Below are 16,481 nucleotides of genomic sequence, written 5' to 3'. Positions count from 1 at the left end.
GACAGTCTTCATTACAAAGCTTTCTTCGTTATGAATTAGCATACATGTTTTTATTGAACATTTGAAGAACTAGCAAAAAAACCAAACTCTTGTAGAGGACATAAAGTCAGAGATGGAAAAGACAAGGAGCAGGTGTATCTAGTACAGGTAGGGTTGCCAACTCCCTGAAAAATAAATAAGGGACACCTCGTGGCCAGGGCCGGGCAACCCAGTTGTCTTCACCCTTCCCAGTGTGGTGAATTTTCTAGCTCTTTTTTTGTGTGTGAAATTATTTTTTTTAACCCTTTGACTTGAATTTGATTTAAGTAGATGCATATTCTATTCTTTGTGATATGAACACATGTGAAACAAATGATCATTTAGCCATTTATTTTTAGCTCAAAATGACAACATTAACACAGTAAAACAGGTCTCCTTCTTAAACAGAAGCCTGTCATGCTTAACTTTTGAGAATATAAGTAAATCTTTCTTTAAAAGAACTCTGTCCTGCTTAACTTAAAATAATAGAAAAAAATAGAAAGAAAAACATTCTTGTAACAGTGCATATTTAGTGCATTTAGTACAATTGGCTTCAGCTGAGGTATTATTTCAGCTTTTCTAATGCTAATCAGCTGCTCCTGTTTGTAAACCCACTTGTTCCCATGATTACGCATCATAACTCATCATCATTATTCATCTATGTATTACTTTTATGTATTAGTCATCTATTTGTTGTAATCATCTATCCTTGCAGTTGTTTATTACACAAAATAAATTATATTATCACACTTCTGGCCACATAGCGCTGATATTCACTGCACATGCCCATATTAACTTTTTCCAGCCAGGTGTTTTCCTTTTCCCATTCTTCCCTTTCTCTGAGGGAAACAAACATTGCTGCTCTAATGCTGGGCTCACACTGTGCGGTTTTAGGCCCATTTTGAGCCGATTTTTGAGTGATCGGACCGATTTTGGCCTTCATCGTGCATCGTGTAGTATACGTGGGGTAACGAGAAGTGATTAACACCTCACGACCAGCTCCCGATCATCAATCGCTCGTGAGGGTCTCACCACAGCCGCTCACACTGCGCACGCGCAAACACGTAAACGTTGGTGTAAAAGATGGAGCAGCACGGCAGTGCAGCGTGTGATCTGGACACAAGCGATGGAGGCACAACTTGTAGAACTTTGGAAAGCTCATCCGAGCCTTTTCGATGTGGCATCACAAAATTATCACGACCACAACAACCGTGAAAACAGTTGGATCTACATCGCTGCTCAATCACAGCTGCCTGATCAATGTTTTTCATTAGCAATTTAGCAAAGTTGATGGTGGTGGTGTGTGTGTCTGTGTGAGTGTAAGACGGAGAGAGAGAGCGCGACAGATTTTCTGTTATAACCTTCATTTTATGGAGGCACAGTGTGAGCACTCAGGTCAGGCATCAGAGCATCGGGCCGTATAGTGTGAGACCTGCATCGTGACCTACCAACTTCTAACCCCTGCGAGTCAATCGTGCAGTTTGAGCAGGAGCTGAATAACGTGACTGAAAAAATCGCACAGTGTCTGCCCAGCTTTAGGTCTACTGTCGTCCGAGACTTGCACCGCAGTGTCGGCGTTTGTTTCCCTGTTGGCCATGCTTCTTGTTGTGGTCATCTGTTGTCTTCCGGTATTTTCTCCGTAAGCGACCTTTCCTCGACCAATGAGATGAGCGGTAATCTGAATTGTCATACTCGAATTGTCATAAGTGTGCTGTCAGCTCATTGGTCACAAAGCAGGAGAGGGGCTGAGAATTATGTTTTCCAACAAAGCGTTAATTCCATTAAAAGTTATAGACTACTTTTGATTCTCACTGTATTACGGGACAAAGTGCGTCCCTTATTAGCTCAATGCGGGACGTGTACTTTTGTTTCGAAATACGGGACGATTCCGTATTTTAAGGGACGGTTGGCAACCCTAAGTACAGGTAGAGCTGCTGCAAAAACCCACAGAGCCCAGCAGCCAGCGCAACAAATTCTGGATCCTTTGCTTTTAGTTAGCAGTTAGCATTAGCAGCGTATCCTGCATCCGATGTGAAAGGACTTTTATGCTGCGCACTGTGACTCACAGCAATGGTCCTGGGTCAGCCCTGACTTTGTGTTAAACTAATCCTAAAGTAATAATGTTATTTCTAACCACTGATATACCACAACTTTATCCTTTCAACAGCTACTGAAAGTTAGGGGACCTAGCTGCTATCAGATATTTATATAGCGATCCTCCAGCTTCAAACGGTATCACCCTTCAAGGACCTGCAGTTCAAAACAGCGCCCCTCCGACAGCCAAACCCATCTGTTCTCTGATTGGATTGTTACATTTGTGATTGACATGACATTGACCAATCAGATGAAGGGAAGAAAAATAGGGTCAAAAATCCGTACTTGTAACTTGCAGGGTTTTTTTTTTCTAAGTCCACACACAAATCTTTTTTACACATACAAATCTTTTTTACGCACACACAAATCTTTTTTACGCACACACAAATCTTTTTTACGCACACACAAATCTTTTTTACACATACAAATCTTTTTTACAAGTACAAAATATTTATGACCACATTTTGAGCCCATATTCTTATCCCATTGAGCTGTCATTTCATGAGAGAAGAGGCTAGAAAAGATTTGTAGATGTAAGAGTAAGAACAAAATTCAGTTGGTTTTTGTTAGTTCGTTTTTAACTATAGTTTTTAACTATAGTTAAAAACAAACTAATATTACTGGAGGCTATCAGGATTCAGGCAGTGTGGCCATCGTCTTGTTAAACCGTAATCAGGGTGTGTTGTTTTGCTTGATGGCTGCTAACACTTGTTTGTGGACTGACTGAGGGATTTATGTGAACGATACTGTGTCTGAAAATCAGTGCTACACACAGTGAATCTGAAATGACTTACTGTATACAGTGCACCCCAAATATACAGACATGGACAAAGCTGTTGATACCCTTCCACAAATCAGACCACAGTGATCTCCAGTACAATGATCTCTGTATTTCACAATGACTCGTCTGCATTTGCTCACACGGCTCACTCTTCCTGAGTAACTGTCAAGTGCTCTTTTGAGGGACAGTGTCTCCACACTGCAATTCTCAGATCCCGGCTCGTGGAGGGCCATTTAAGAATAGTCCAGTGTTTATTTCTCAGCCTTTCTTGAGTGCTGTTAGCTTTTTTGGTTTTGGACCATTATCCCATTGCAGTATTTTTCACCTTGGTAGCCTTGGCCGTTCATTGTGCCCTGCACAGGTTCACTGTGCCAGATGCCCCAAACCCACCACCCCCAGCCCTTTCAACAGTGAGGTGTTATTTTCTTTTAAAGCATCATTTTTCCACCTGCCAAAAAGCTCCAGTTTTGTGTCATCAGTCCAAAGGACTTTGGGGCTTGTCAACATGCATTTTGCTCTTGTGTCTTTTCTGTCAGTAGTGGAGACCAAGTGTAGTTTAAAATGTGATGGATGGTGTGATCAGAAATGACGTATGTTGACCTTGGAGTTCAGCTTGAATGGTTTTGGATGGTTTCTTTCCATTTCCACATCATAGGAGGTTGACTGCAGTCCCATGAACCTTATATTTGTAAGAATAACATAATAGCCTTTACCATTTTAATGTAGATGCTTCTTTCTGAGCTCTGCAGACAGCTCTCTGTTGCTTTCTCGAGTCAGTGTTCTGGCCAAACATTTAAAAGAATCAGAGAAGATCATCAGGCATTTGAAGTTGCACAGAGGTCACGCTGCTGATCTTTTCGGTAAGGTAGTTGAAGATTCCTTCCAAATCTGCTGCTAGTAGAAAACTATGGTGCATGCGGTTCTAGCCATTCCCCTTTCGAGGGGGTAGGGACAAATAAGTAAATACTTCAGCCTACTCCTTTTCAAACAAATAATGGAATGATATTTTGTAATGATTGTGAAGGCACATGTTTGAAATGTTTGAAATAAAAATGAACTGAACTGAACTGAACTTTCCCATATTTAATCACAGTAATTGGAGTATCCACAGATGCTTCAACTGCAAATTTTAGTAAAATATTTCAGGTTGTTTCAGGCCATCGCTGTGTGAAGGGCTCTGTGTGATAGTGGAATAAGAGCAAACACTGATTGATTTTATTTATTTTTTGCTTTTAAATGTCGCGATTCAGAGTAGAGGCATTTCCCAGGCACTAAAAATAAATATTGGATAAATGAAGGCTTCTGTATGCACCTCTGACAGTTTCTTTATAGTAAATGGAGGAATGTCATTTGATTTGTAAAGGCTTAGCTTTGTAAACTGTACAGCATTTTTAATCTGTAAAAAATTTATAACTATTCACTTTGAAATAAATCCACTTGGACTGCTTCCAGCAGTGCACTCTCGCTAGAATCTCAACCTATAATCAGCTCTGTCAGTGTGACTAAAATGTAGGCTTTAAGAATCTATAGCCAGAGTTTATGACCACACTGAGAAAATCGATCTCTGTTTCTACTATATTAACCTTGTTAACAGTTATTTAGACATCATCCAGGGTTCCATTTTTGTGCTATAAATAACATTTCCGTGGCAAAGCTTTGCAAAATGCTTCAAAATATGGTATTTCTGTTAAGGCTGTCAGTTGAGCTCAGTTTTGTTTCCGTTTCCCTGAAGTTAAACTCTACCTGGGTTTCATAGTGTTGTGTAATTTCAAGTGTGAGCAGCAGGGTTCTCTGGGAAATGCCAAACACCGCATGTGGATGACATGTGCTGGAACCATAAATGTCTGAGTCTTTTTAATGTCTGTCTTTACCGTCTTTATTCTTCTTCTCTATAGACATGACCTATTTTTTATGAATATTCAACATTTCAAAGATATATTTTCAAAAGTACCTCCCCTGTGATGTAGAGGAGGCCTTTTTTTAATCTGTCTTTATTCTTTCTGTGTCTTCCTTGTAGTAAGCATGTTTCTCAACACCCTGACGCCCAAGTTCTACGTGGCCCTGACAGGTACTTCCTCCCTCATATCAGGACTCATATTGGTAAGATGTGCTTCATTCTTTATATTTGTTGATTGTTGAAGCTGATACTGGTTTAAATTTATTATAAATAAAGCAGTAATTTTTATTTGCAAAGTGTGAATGTTTAAGTTGGCTGCCCTGTTTATACTTAAGCATACAAATATCAAATATAAATGGTGTTGAAACCTCCTGCTGTGAAATGGATCTATTTTTTTTAAAGCAAAAATCACATCCTTGATGAATCTAACTTAATCACTGTGTGCTTTTACTTGACATTCTCTTCCATGTTAAAAGGAGAAAATTAATTTTCAGAGGTGGCCCCCTGGTGATTTTGAGCCTGGGATATAATTTGTTAGGGCTTTAATCACACATTCACAGGTCATATAAAGCTGAAATGAAAGGATATCAAACCTCATTTGGTCCTCCATGAGATTATCTCCCTGCACTATCAGTGTTTATTCTGCTGCCTGGTGCATCAGAATGCAACACACTGAATGTTTTTGTGCTTTTTAAATTACCGAGAACACGTGCTGGGTTGTTTTGTTTGGGATGTGGAAAAAGATAAGAATAGAACTCTCTATTGCTGTGCATTAAACAAAAGACGCTCCAAGTATTTCATTTCTTTTTCAGGTTCTTCACAGAGACGGCAAACTGTGTAACAGTGGTTGGTGCGCAGTTTAAAATAGCCCCTCTCTTAATTAACTCACTCTCTCTTCCCCTGCGGGCGATTGGCCAGTGTGCGTAGGCTGCTTGGAAATGGTGTTGAGCTCTGCACATGCTCTGTGAAATTATTTAGAAATGTGGACGCCAGTTGGTTTCATCGAAGCAATAGTGTTCGTTTCTCTGTAAGTGGGAGAGATGTTCCAATTTGCTCGTTTTCCAAGATTCCTGTAGGAGCCCCATCAAAATTTGTCATTTCCTCCTTCAAGCAGAAGCTCCACAGTACATCAGCTTTAGCAGTCGGCAGTCTGTACAACTCGTAAAATAATCACGTTTAGATATCAATACTGGAGTCCTTCTAGAAGCAAATCTCACCATATGGAAATGCCTTCAGGCACTTGTTTGAGTTATTTTGAATGATCTAAACTGAGTTGGTCGTTAGTCACTGGAACACAACTGTGTGTACAGAATCACTACTCAAGTTAAATTTAAATTTTCCAATCGATGTTATTTTTTTTAAATTTATTTTATTATTGAGTTCCATGTTTTGTCTGCTAAATTCCATCCAATCAAAGAGCAGGTTTCACTGATTGGATCCTCTCCTTTGGCCTAAGGTGGTAATTGGTGAAGTATACCGGGGCCTCTGTGGCACAAGCTTGACTCCCATTGATACAGTGTTAATCAGCCCACACTCAGATTACTGTAATAAAGATGTGTTAAAACAGATGGAGAATAGCGACTATTTAAGCTAGCTGCTGGAGGTCTCAGCTTTACTAGCTAGTAATTGTCTTTACTTTGTTCTGATTAAAAATCGTGTGGCTGGCATTGAAAGTAGATTTACTCCCATTTTAAGCAGGTTAAAGAGAGAATTATTTTAAGAGGTGCTAATTTAAGAAGAATGTGAACAAAAAATGTGAACACTTGAATGTATCATCTTCATTGAATGAGCAGTTAAGTGAATGAGTTTCTTTCTGTCTTTCTTTCTTTCAGATCTTCGAGTGGTGGTATTTCAGAAAATATGGGACCTCCTTCATAGAGCAGGTGTCTGTGAGCCACCTGCGCCCCCTGCTGGGAGGAGTGGACAGCAGCTCTCCCAGTAACTCAAACGCCAGTAATGGGGAGGCTGACTCCAGTCGGCAAAGTGTGTCTGGTAAGAGCTACATTTGTGATCTGCTTATAGAAAAAGATTGCAAAAAGGTGACTGGGTCTCCCACCGAAAGAGCGGGGTGGAGGAGAGGGATGCCTGGATGCATCTGCTTAGACTGCTGCTCCACTAACCTGGAAAAACAGCAGAAAATGGATTTGTTTGTAGATGCATTAAGATCTGGAAAAATACAATTCTTTAAATAAATGTACTGTTAGAACTGTAAGCAGTACAAGGCAGTCTAAGAAATTAAAGCTTGTCTAGAAGCATCTTCCACAGCCAGAGTGAGCTGTGTGAGCGTCTTGACTTCTCCATTAGTGATGCTTTGATCTTGGTTAATCTGTTGAATGTATATTTGCTCGTCTGTGAAGTCTTTCATTTCAAAAGAGGAAAATGTCTCTGCTGAATAATTCCCTTGGTTCCTTTGCCAGTGATAAGGGAAAACGTTTATGCTACATAAGCATATACATAATGCAGCATGAGTCCCAGCCTGCTTTAGTCCAGACAGCCTCTGTCTATTAAAGAATCAGAACCAAATACGAGTTGCAGTGACAGTTTGGTTAAATGAGCTCACCCAGTCAGTTTAACGGCGTGTTTTCGAGCGTTCGGTCATTGAACTCTTTGTGGAGACGTGATGCAGCCGCTTTTGTTTTCAGCCAAACAACTTTGAGTGAAATAGGATTATGTGTGCTCAAGTGTACTAATCCTCCGTTTGCTGGCTAATAATCTGCTCTGTGAAAATCGCTCAGCTCAATTCAGAGATGGATGTCGCAGCTTAATATTTGTCTTTGTCACAGATGGGTTTTCAGTGAAGACCCGTGATTGATTAGTCATGGTTCTGGAATTGAATGTGGCAAAGCGTGAATTTTGTGCGCGTAGTATTGATTTATTTCTAATTTGACTTTGAAATTCGGTTTTATTGTCAGTGAGAGGCTTTTGTTTGTTTAGGCAGGACAGTTTGTTATTCAGTTAGTACAAAAATCAGTGAATAAACACATAAGAAATAATTTTCTCTGTTTAAGTCGTTAGTAATAGAATATGAGTTTTGCGATGTGTGTTGGGTTTTCATGGATATTTTATGCATCTTCTTTAAAAAAGGCAATCAAATAATTTAAGTGAGCTCCTTATTCTGATTTCCAGCTTAATTTATTTTATTCTTAAACTCTACAAGAGGAGCTTTGCATAACTCAAAATTCAAAATAATCTGTATTTATCTTCTGCTGGGCCTTGGTGCAGGTCATCCACTATGTGAAAGAAGACATTTTCTCTTTACTTTTTAAGCGTTTGTGCTTGAGATGACCATGTTAGTGATATCTCCTCTCATATCTTGACATCATAAAGATCCAAAAGTAGGCAGAAGCAGTCAGTCTGCAGTCTGAGCTTTAGGCTTCCAGGGATTACTGCACATTTGAAACTTTTGCTCTCATAATTTTCTCAAAACTGAATCCTGAGTGACACAGTGAGGGGACGTCTCAGCTCACGCAGAGCTCTTTTAGTTGGTTGAGCAGCACTTGTCATGTTGATGTTTGATATCAGCGCACTGTAAGCCACACATCTTATTGGTGCATACGTATTATAAAAACCCATATAGTTAAGCCCTGTACCAACATCGATGTGTTCAGTGCCATCAGCTCAAACACAGGCTTGCCAGCAGTGTAGGTTTGTGCAGGAACCTGTTTGGTCACTGAGGAGTTAGAAGGCCTTTCCTCTGTCAGCCATGCTCTCACATAGATCCACGTGCCAGTCATGGAGCTGCAGGGTAGAGATGGCAGAATGCGCAGGCGAACCCTTTGAAGTGTGCCGAGTAAGCTCAGTGCCAACTTTGCCCTTGACGCTCATCACTACTGTTGTGCTCTTTGTGTCTCCCTTCTGCAGAATGTAAAGTATGGAGAAATCCACTGAATTTATTCCGCGGAGCCGAATATAACCGGTGAGTGACAACAGCAAAGCAACCTGCATCTGAAGTCCAGCTCACTTGGAGTCAGTTTTCCTCTGACTTTTCCATCGTTCTTTCTCATCTGTGTCTTCTCTTGTTTGCTTTTCCAGTCTTTCAGGTCTTTCCCGTGTCAACTTTCCTGCCTCTTGAGTGTCATCAGATTTGTTTTGGTCTTTATTTTCTCTCTTGTGCCTTTGTGTGATTTTATTTTTATGTCTTTCCCCCTACTGATTTGTCTGTCTCTATTATGTGCCATTCTTCTTTTGTTATCTTTTTGATGTCTTTGCCTGTGTTCCTTCTGTTGAGTCATCCCCCACTTTTTGATTCCTCATGTTGTAATTATCCAGTTTTTCTCTTCAGCTGTAAACCCGCCAATCAGAATTGTTTTCTGTTTGAGCTTTAGCAGAGACGCGTCATTCATTTTCTGTGTTTTGTCAAAAATGTGCCAGTCAGTAGCTTATTATTAAAGCGTGTCGTTCTGTCTGTGCTGGTGTCCAGGTATACTTGGGTAACAGGTCGAGAGCCGCTGACATATTATGACATGAACCTGTCAGCACAAGATCATCAAACCTTCTTCACCTGTGACTCAGACCACCTCCGGCCTGCTGATGCCAGTAAGCAAACACACATTCATACATATGCTGTGTTTATAACCATGTGATTTGATTTAAGTGCGGAGGGCGTAATGTGACCCCTTTGACATATTAATATGTTAATGTGTTTCTCTGTGTGGTGGCAGTCATGCAGAAGGCGTGGAGAGAAAGGAACCCACAGGCTCGCATCTCTGCAGCACATGAAGCTCTGGAGCTTGAAGAGTGAGTTTAAAATTATGTCATGGGTTGAAGGTATTAATAAAAGCAAATTCTAATAATCCTAAAGAGAGTCTAGCTACTCTGCAGCCCTCTTGGTAGATATTAAGGCAGTTTTCTGAGATCCATGTCTGAATGAATTTGGAGAGAGCCATGGTCTGTATATCAGTAGTCATTAAAAAAGAACAAAACAAGAATGGCACACAGTATAGACTGATAAAGGCAAACCACTAGAAATAAAACTAAATCATACAAGACAGAAGAGGGAAAATAAAGACTAAAACAAAACTAATGTGTAGAATTACTCGTAAAATCTAATAAGTCGCTCAAAAAGGGGTTTTTTTCTCCACAAGTTGTATTTCTACTGTGGATGCACACAGTTTAAGAATATTATATTTTTTTTAACAACTCAGTATTGATTCCAGAAATTATAAGTATGTTAATCTCATCCACACAGAGCACTGAAAACAGGATACGGTCTAGCAAAGAAAGCAGCAACCTACATTTTACCACAATCAGCACCATGAAACTGAATCTCTCATTAACCTTGACTTTACAACTGCAACAACAGGATTGGCTCAACAGCCCGATCTCCCCTGATTTGACTGTTGGTCCGCTCTCTTTCGATTTAGTTTATGATCCTTCTGGAAATTCATTTTATGTCCGTGGACAGTGTTAAATAAATACAACCACAACAAAGAAGAAATCAGTTAGAGACATTACATACATTTAACAACAAAGCAGCAGGGGAAGGGTATCTTTAGCACTGCAGTGCTCTGCTGCTCTGTTGGAAATGTATCAGGCCATCCTTGGAACATATGACAAGACTTTGACAAATTCAGTTTCATTCCTTCAGAAGGCTTTTTGATATTTTACCTATATTTGTCAGAGCTAGAAATTTAGTCAAAAGAATTTTCCAAATTAAATCTCTTATCATCAAATTGAGTTTGGTCAATTTGACCAGCTGTATTTAACTGGTGCTTTTCTGATGGTTGTTCCAAACATGTTGTGCACATACCAGATGAAATCAAAGGAACCTTTATATAAAAAATAATAACAAATGAGCAGACCATAAGTACTACATCTGATTTGAGTTTGGCCAGTCTTCTCTTCAGCAGTGTGTCTTGGGGCACCACTGTGATGCTTCCAGCGCGGCTGCTATTTATACATCTCTCCCTGGAAGTTTCACTGTGACCACTTTCAGTCAAGCATCTGTGTTGGATTCTGGATCTCCGCCCAGAATTGTGACCCTTTAATTTGAATTTCAGTTTGGGGAAGAGGATGAAGTTGCAGGGAGGAAGTAGAAGGATTATGAGTAGCAATAGTGTTGGTGTGCACACAATGGCCTGCGAGCTCAAACCATGAAATGTCGGTAAAAATACATTTTTATTTTTTATTTTTCTAACTTGTAATCACTGATAATGGCTTTATGCTGACTCCAGTTAGGAAGCTGAAAATCAAAACTAAGAGCTGATCGTATCTTTTAATATTTAGTATTTACATAATCCCATCTAGATGCCGTACAACCAAATATGCTTTTGCAAAACTAATACTATGAACTTCTACCAAAAAAGTAGCTCACAAACATGAATCAGACCCCAAGTCCCAAACACTACTGTTGCTTTTAGGTCCACACACATCAGTTTGTAATAAATTGGAAAACTGTAAACTGCAGGTTTTGTTTGTGTCAAGGGCGGATCTGAAGCTTCTCATCACAGACTGGCCTTCCGGGTGCTTCCATCATTCAGAGGAAGGCAGCTTTAGTTCTTTTCATGAAATTCAGGTTTATTTTTAGGAGCATTTGTGACAACCAAGACAGTGCAGAGGAACTGTGTCAGCACTACATGTTGCTCCCAGCTTGTATCAAGGCCGTGACTGCAGGTTGACTCAGAGGAAAACTTCTTTGATCAGTGATCTGTCAGACGCTGCTGACAAGCACACAAGGCTCAGGAGCATTTTTATGTCTCAAAGAAGCTGCGCTTTGTCGGCAAACGAGGAACTCCGCTGAGAGGCGGTAAATGAATTAATGAGTGTATAAGAGGCTATGCAGCAGGTTAGTTATTACTCCCTGACTTCTTCTCATCCCCATCTACAGCTGTGCAACAGCGTACATCTTGCTGGCAGAGGAGGAGGCCACCACCATCATGGAGGCTGAGCGGTTATTTAAACAGGCGCTAAAAGCTGGAGAGGGCTGCTACCGCCGCAGCCAACAGCTCCAACATCATGGTACACAATATGAAGCCCAGCACAGTGAGTGTAATCCATGCTTTAACACTTTTCCTAAGCCAGTAATAATCAAGCGACAGTATGAATGGTAGTCCTGGTCCATCTCAGCCTCTGTTGCATTTTAATAAAAAGGACGGTAAGCGTGATCTGATTGAGCTAAGTTCTGTTTTTGCAGGAAGGGACACCAATGTGTTGGTGTATATAAAGAGGAGGCTGGCCATGTGCTCCAGAAAGCTTGGCCGAACAAGAGAAGCAGTTAAAATGATGAGAGATGTAAGTACACAACCTGCCAGAAGAAAACCCACACAAACCGAAACACACACAGTGTTGTGCATTCATTTCTGAATGGGTTCAGTATAAACAGTCACAGAGTATTTTGAGGTAATACAGTGATGACCCAAAACTCATGTCTGCTGATTGTGCATGTGTCTCCCCCTGTCTGGTATTACATGTAACAACAGTTGTGTGTTTTCCAGTTAATGAAGGAGTTCCCTCTCCTCAGTATGTTCAACATCCACGAAAACCTGCTGGAGTCGCTACTAGAGCTCCAGAACTACGCCGACGTCCAGGCCGTTCTGGCCAAGTATGACGGTGAGCGACACTCAGCCACCTGTGAGCAGCTCAGTAACTGTACTAACAAAGCTGTATTTAGTTACTTGAAGGTAGCCGAGTACAGACGCCACATTCCCTGTCGAGTGTTTGTTGTTCCTCAAGCAGCCCGAGTTATTTTAACAACTAAAATGCCAGAGCGGGGCCATTTCTGACCACATATCTTATACAGCAGGGCCGAATCCATACAGGCGAAAATGTAATTATTATTTGCAAGTAAAAATTGCATCTGTTAAGATGTATTCTGTAAAGCAGGTGTTACACCATCTACAGGCATTTGGCCAGGTGTTGTTTATAAGATCATTTTTCTGCCTTCGTTAGAGCACAGACGCACACAGGAAGTATGCATGGGGTTATCTGAGGATGCCCAGCATGTTCTGAAACTACATTTTTACTCCTGTCTATAGATATTTATATGACACAACTGGAAAAAGAGAGCAAATCACACTTAGAGAAAGTTTAAGATATGATAACAAAACACAGGTGAAACCCAAACTCATTAAGTTCATTCACAACCCCCTGTGGGCATCTGCAGTATTCTTAAATACAGGCCTCCCCTCGAACTGTTACCTGTAATTCCAAACTTTTACCACATTCATTAAACTCCACCCTGTCCTTTCTGTCTCTGTCTGTCTTTTTGTCTCCTCCACAGATATTAGCTTACCTAAATCTGCAACAATATGCTACACAGCAGCCTTGCTCAAAGCCAGGGCGGTATCGGACAAGTGAGTATTGCTTTTCATCACATACAGTTCTTCAGGGATCTGACATTCCTGTACTGCTATTTAGTTTAAGATAGGGTTGAAAATGGCTCCAGGGAGGTGCTCAGTATCAATGAGAGAATAGCGATGATGTAGAAAGAGTGAGACACCCCAAGGTTTGAGCGCTGTTACTGTGACAAGTGAGTTTTCTGCCTGATTGTTCAGGGTGTGGCATGTATAATAAATGCTGCAGCTGCTTAAATTTAGTTTGTTTTTAACACTTCGTAAAATGTTGGTTCTTGCTTGTTACTATATCTATTCATGAGAGGTATGGATCAAAGTAACCTCATGATGTAGAATCACGACCGTCTGCGTGCACGTGCAGGTTCTCTCCAGAGGCCGCATCCAGGAGAGGGCTGAGCACAGCAGAGATGAACGCAGTAGAAGCCATCCACAGAGCAGTCGAGTTCAATCCTCATGTCCCCAAAGTGAGTTGAGATTACCACACACACACTTGCACGCAGATTGTTTGTGTTAAACAGAGATGTGTCGATAAGAAAGATGTAAATATGCCAGCTCATAGCAGAACTGCTCATTTACACGTGTAGCCCCTGTGTGAGTCACACAAAACAACATTCAGCATAAAAAACGAAAGAACCAAATTCAAGCAATACATAATGAGAAGTTAAGCTTGGTGGGATGAATCTTAAAGTGGGATATGTTGAGCATATCTTCTCTTCCAGGATTGACTTCCTTTACTGACAGTTTGTCCAAATGTAGTTCACCTATGAGGCACTTCTGGTGGGTGCTGTGATCTCTTTGCTACTGCCAGTGCTTTAATTTATACATTCACTTAAAAGAGGTGGACCAAGTCCATGTAAAACGTTGTTCCTTGTGTTATGTTATAACTGGGGGAAAAAATAAATAAATGTGCATGTAAAGTGATCCCAGGTCATAAATGAGGATCCAGTGCTGTAAACACACAGCAAACACAAGCTAGTAGCAACCCCCGTCTCAGAATGATGTTGGAGCAGGAAGTATGCTGGCCCCAGTCAAACAGCTTGGTGTTCACACTTGGTGCATTGAATTGTAATAATGTAACTGTGTCATGCTTTGTTGTGGGCTGAATGTGAGTATTGAACTTTATTCATGGATATGCTGAGATACTTTTAATTCATTTCCTTTCTCATTCAGATGTCTTCTTTGTTCTCTCTCCTTGTCTTCCTTTGTTCCTCTCTCCTCCTGCTCCTTGTTCCCATCAGTACCTGCTTGAGATGAAGAGTCTGATTCTTCCTCCAGAACACATTCTGAAAAGAGGCGACAGCGAGGCCATTGCCTACGCCTTCTTCCACCTACAGCACTGGAAAAGGGTGGAGGGGGCACTCAACCTTCTGCACTGCACCTGGGAGGGCAGTAAGTACATGCTAACACACAAATACTGTAAACTGACAGTATTAAAATTTTAGTGGTGATTATTTCTGAACACGAATGATTCTGGAGCTCGTTGTTAATTATTAATTGTTCGTGTTTTTGTGTGTTTGTAGCTTTCAGAATGATCCCATATCCTCTGGAGAAGGGTCACCTGTTCTATCCTTACCCCATCTGTACAGAGACGGCAGACAGAGAGCTGCTACCCAGTAAGAGACGCTCTGACATGCACGCGCACACTGTGCAATGCAGTCAGGGCAAAAAATGTTATATTATATATAATTTTTAGGGAACTTGTTGTAAATTTCTGTGTTTAAATCCCTTTAATTAATTTTGGGAGTTTGTAAACTTTGAAGAAAAAAATGCTTCATGTCAAACATCTGTGCTGAAAAAGCTGTTTTGTTTTTTTTAAAGTTACACTTTAATTTGAGAATTTGGCTCACAGTGTGTGTGTGTGTGTGTGTGTGTGTGTGGGAGGTTGATTGTGAGTGTTGTCTTGATGTCTGCCCAGAAGCTTGTCTGTCTTCACTCACAAACCCTTCATTGATTGAGCTGGCCTACAGCCACGAGAAGCAGCACAGTGGTCTGTCTGTGTCTCTGAAAAGACATGCATGTTTATTTCAGCTAATTAAAAGTGAACATAAATAAGAAATTAAATTGTGAATCAATGTGCCAAACATGACAGCATGCTATGTGTTAGACTTTGTGAGATGTTTGACCTTGTTAAACTTCCTCAACAGAAAAGGTTGCCTTCGTTGTTTTTCTTTAGAATACCTGCCCTCAAATTTGCCATCTTGTTGATAGTTACCCAGTAAAAGCCAGAAAGATGAACTTTGCTTTTAGAAAAAATGATTTGGTTGAGAACATCATGGAGAGTTGTGATACCGATTGTAATGTGATGGGAGGACTGTAAGTCTGACTGGTACATGCCCATACTGTCTGCTCCTTTTAAGGGTTCGTAACCACATGTGCACATTTGATATAGCTACATTTCATTTTTAGTGTCAGGGCTGCCACGTCTTGGATAAAGTTGAAGCGTAGGACACTTAATGAGCTCCTTTGAAACTTAAAATAAGCAGCGTTTGGTAGCTTAGTCATGAAGCATCTAGTGCTGAGAACTGACGCGATCCTCGAAGATGCTGGTGGATGTCTACCACAAGAGAGTGTTACTGTTGATTTTGAAAATAAACAAATCAGCCCCCAGTGAAGGTTGTGTTGAGGAGTAAGAGATGTAAATGTCGTACTCTGAACTAATATTGTGTTTCTGTGTGTCCGTCCTGCGTGGAAGCAGTGTTTCACGAGGTGTCGGTCTACCCGAAGAAGGAGCTGCCCTTCTTCATCCTCTTCACAGCTGGTCTCTGCTCCTTCACTGCCATGCTGGCTCTGCTCACACACCAGTTCCCTGAACTTATGGGAGTGTTTGCTAAAGCTGTAAGTGTATACACACACACACACACACACACACACACACACAGGGGGAAAAAATGAGGAGAAAACTTGAATTTCACAGATAATGTCCAGATTACTGTGTCCTTCTCTGTGGAGAGTCTTCAGAGAATAACTCGGTGACCTTTGACCTTTTCTCCATAGCTTTATTTTCATTAAAAAAACAAATTACCGGGTGAAATAACATACTGGATGACTTCTGACCTTTTTGCTTGTGCTACCCTCAGCGGCTGCATTCTTTTTGACAGTGAGTTAGACGTGCAGGCTTTTATCACAGATAGAAACATAGAAAGAATCTGTTGAAGTCACACAGTTCAATGGTTAAATGGGTGTCGTGGACCAATGGAGTAAGGACTGTACTGGCTAGAGGAGACAATAAATCCCATGACTGTGTAGTGCTTGGTAGCTTAAGCTAGGACATTATAGCACAATTTATTAGTAGATTATATGAAACTTTAATATGATGTGCAAAATAATAAAAATAAACGTCGTGGACTACACCCTGTGGTTCCTGTTTGGACTCATCCTTGGGTGCTACAGGTATCACAGT

The 16,481-nt window shown here is 40.7% G+C and overlaps 1 protein-coding gene across 5 annotated transcripts in view; it reads left to right on the top strand.

Moving 5' to 3' along the window:
* LOC309710061 (suppressor of tumorigenicity 7 protein homolog) overlaps window positions 1-16,481 on the top strand; it is a 61,507-nt gene that overhangs the window by 41,708 nt on the left and 3,318 nt on the right. For 2 of the 5 annotated variants that reach the window (XM_082539228.1, XM_082539224.1), the window contains 13 exons: window positions 4,911-4,993; window positions 6,623-6,782; window positions 8,652-8,706; window positions 9,211-9,326; window positions 9,452-9,527; window positions 11,617-11,771; window positions 11,923-12,020; window positions 12,209-12,338; window positions 13,009-13,081; window positions 13,443-13,545; window positions 14,320-14,470; window positions 14,602-14,694; window positions 15,774-15,916. In XM_082539228.1, coding sequence (XP_082395354.1) covers window positions 4,916-4,993; window positions 6,623-6,782; window positions 8,652-8,706; window positions 9,211-9,326; window positions 9,452-9,527; window positions 11,617-11,771; window positions 11,923-12,020; window positions 12,209-12,338; window positions 13,009-13,081; window positions 13,443-13,545; window positions 14,320-14,470; window positions 14,602-14,694; window positions 15,774-15,916 — 1,431 coding nt within the window. In that variant the 5' untranslated portion in view covers window positions 4,911-4,915. The remainder of the gene's footprint in view (window positions 1-4,910; window positions 4,994-6,622; window positions 6,783-8,651; window positions 8,707-9,210; window positions 9,327-9,451; window positions 9,528-11,616; window positions 11,772-11,922; window positions 12,021-12,208; window positions 12,339-13,008; window positions 13,082-13,442; window positions 13,546-14,319; window positions 14,471-14,601; window positions 14,695-15,773; window positions 15,917-16,481) is intronic. The other 3 variants (XM_082539225.1, XM_082539227.1, XM_082539226.1) reach the window with 3 other exon arrangements.

Source organism: Aulonocara stuartgranti (genome assembly GCF_965226115.1).
Source record: "Aulonocara stuartgranti genome assembly, chromosome: 7".
Taxonomy (NCBI): Eukaryota; Metazoa; Chordata; class Actinopteri; order Cichliformes; family Cichlidae; genus Aulonocara; species Aulonocara stuartgranti.
The sequence above is the reverse complement of the archived record's forward strand: the minus strand, read 5'-3'. Positions and strand labels throughout refer to the sequence as shown.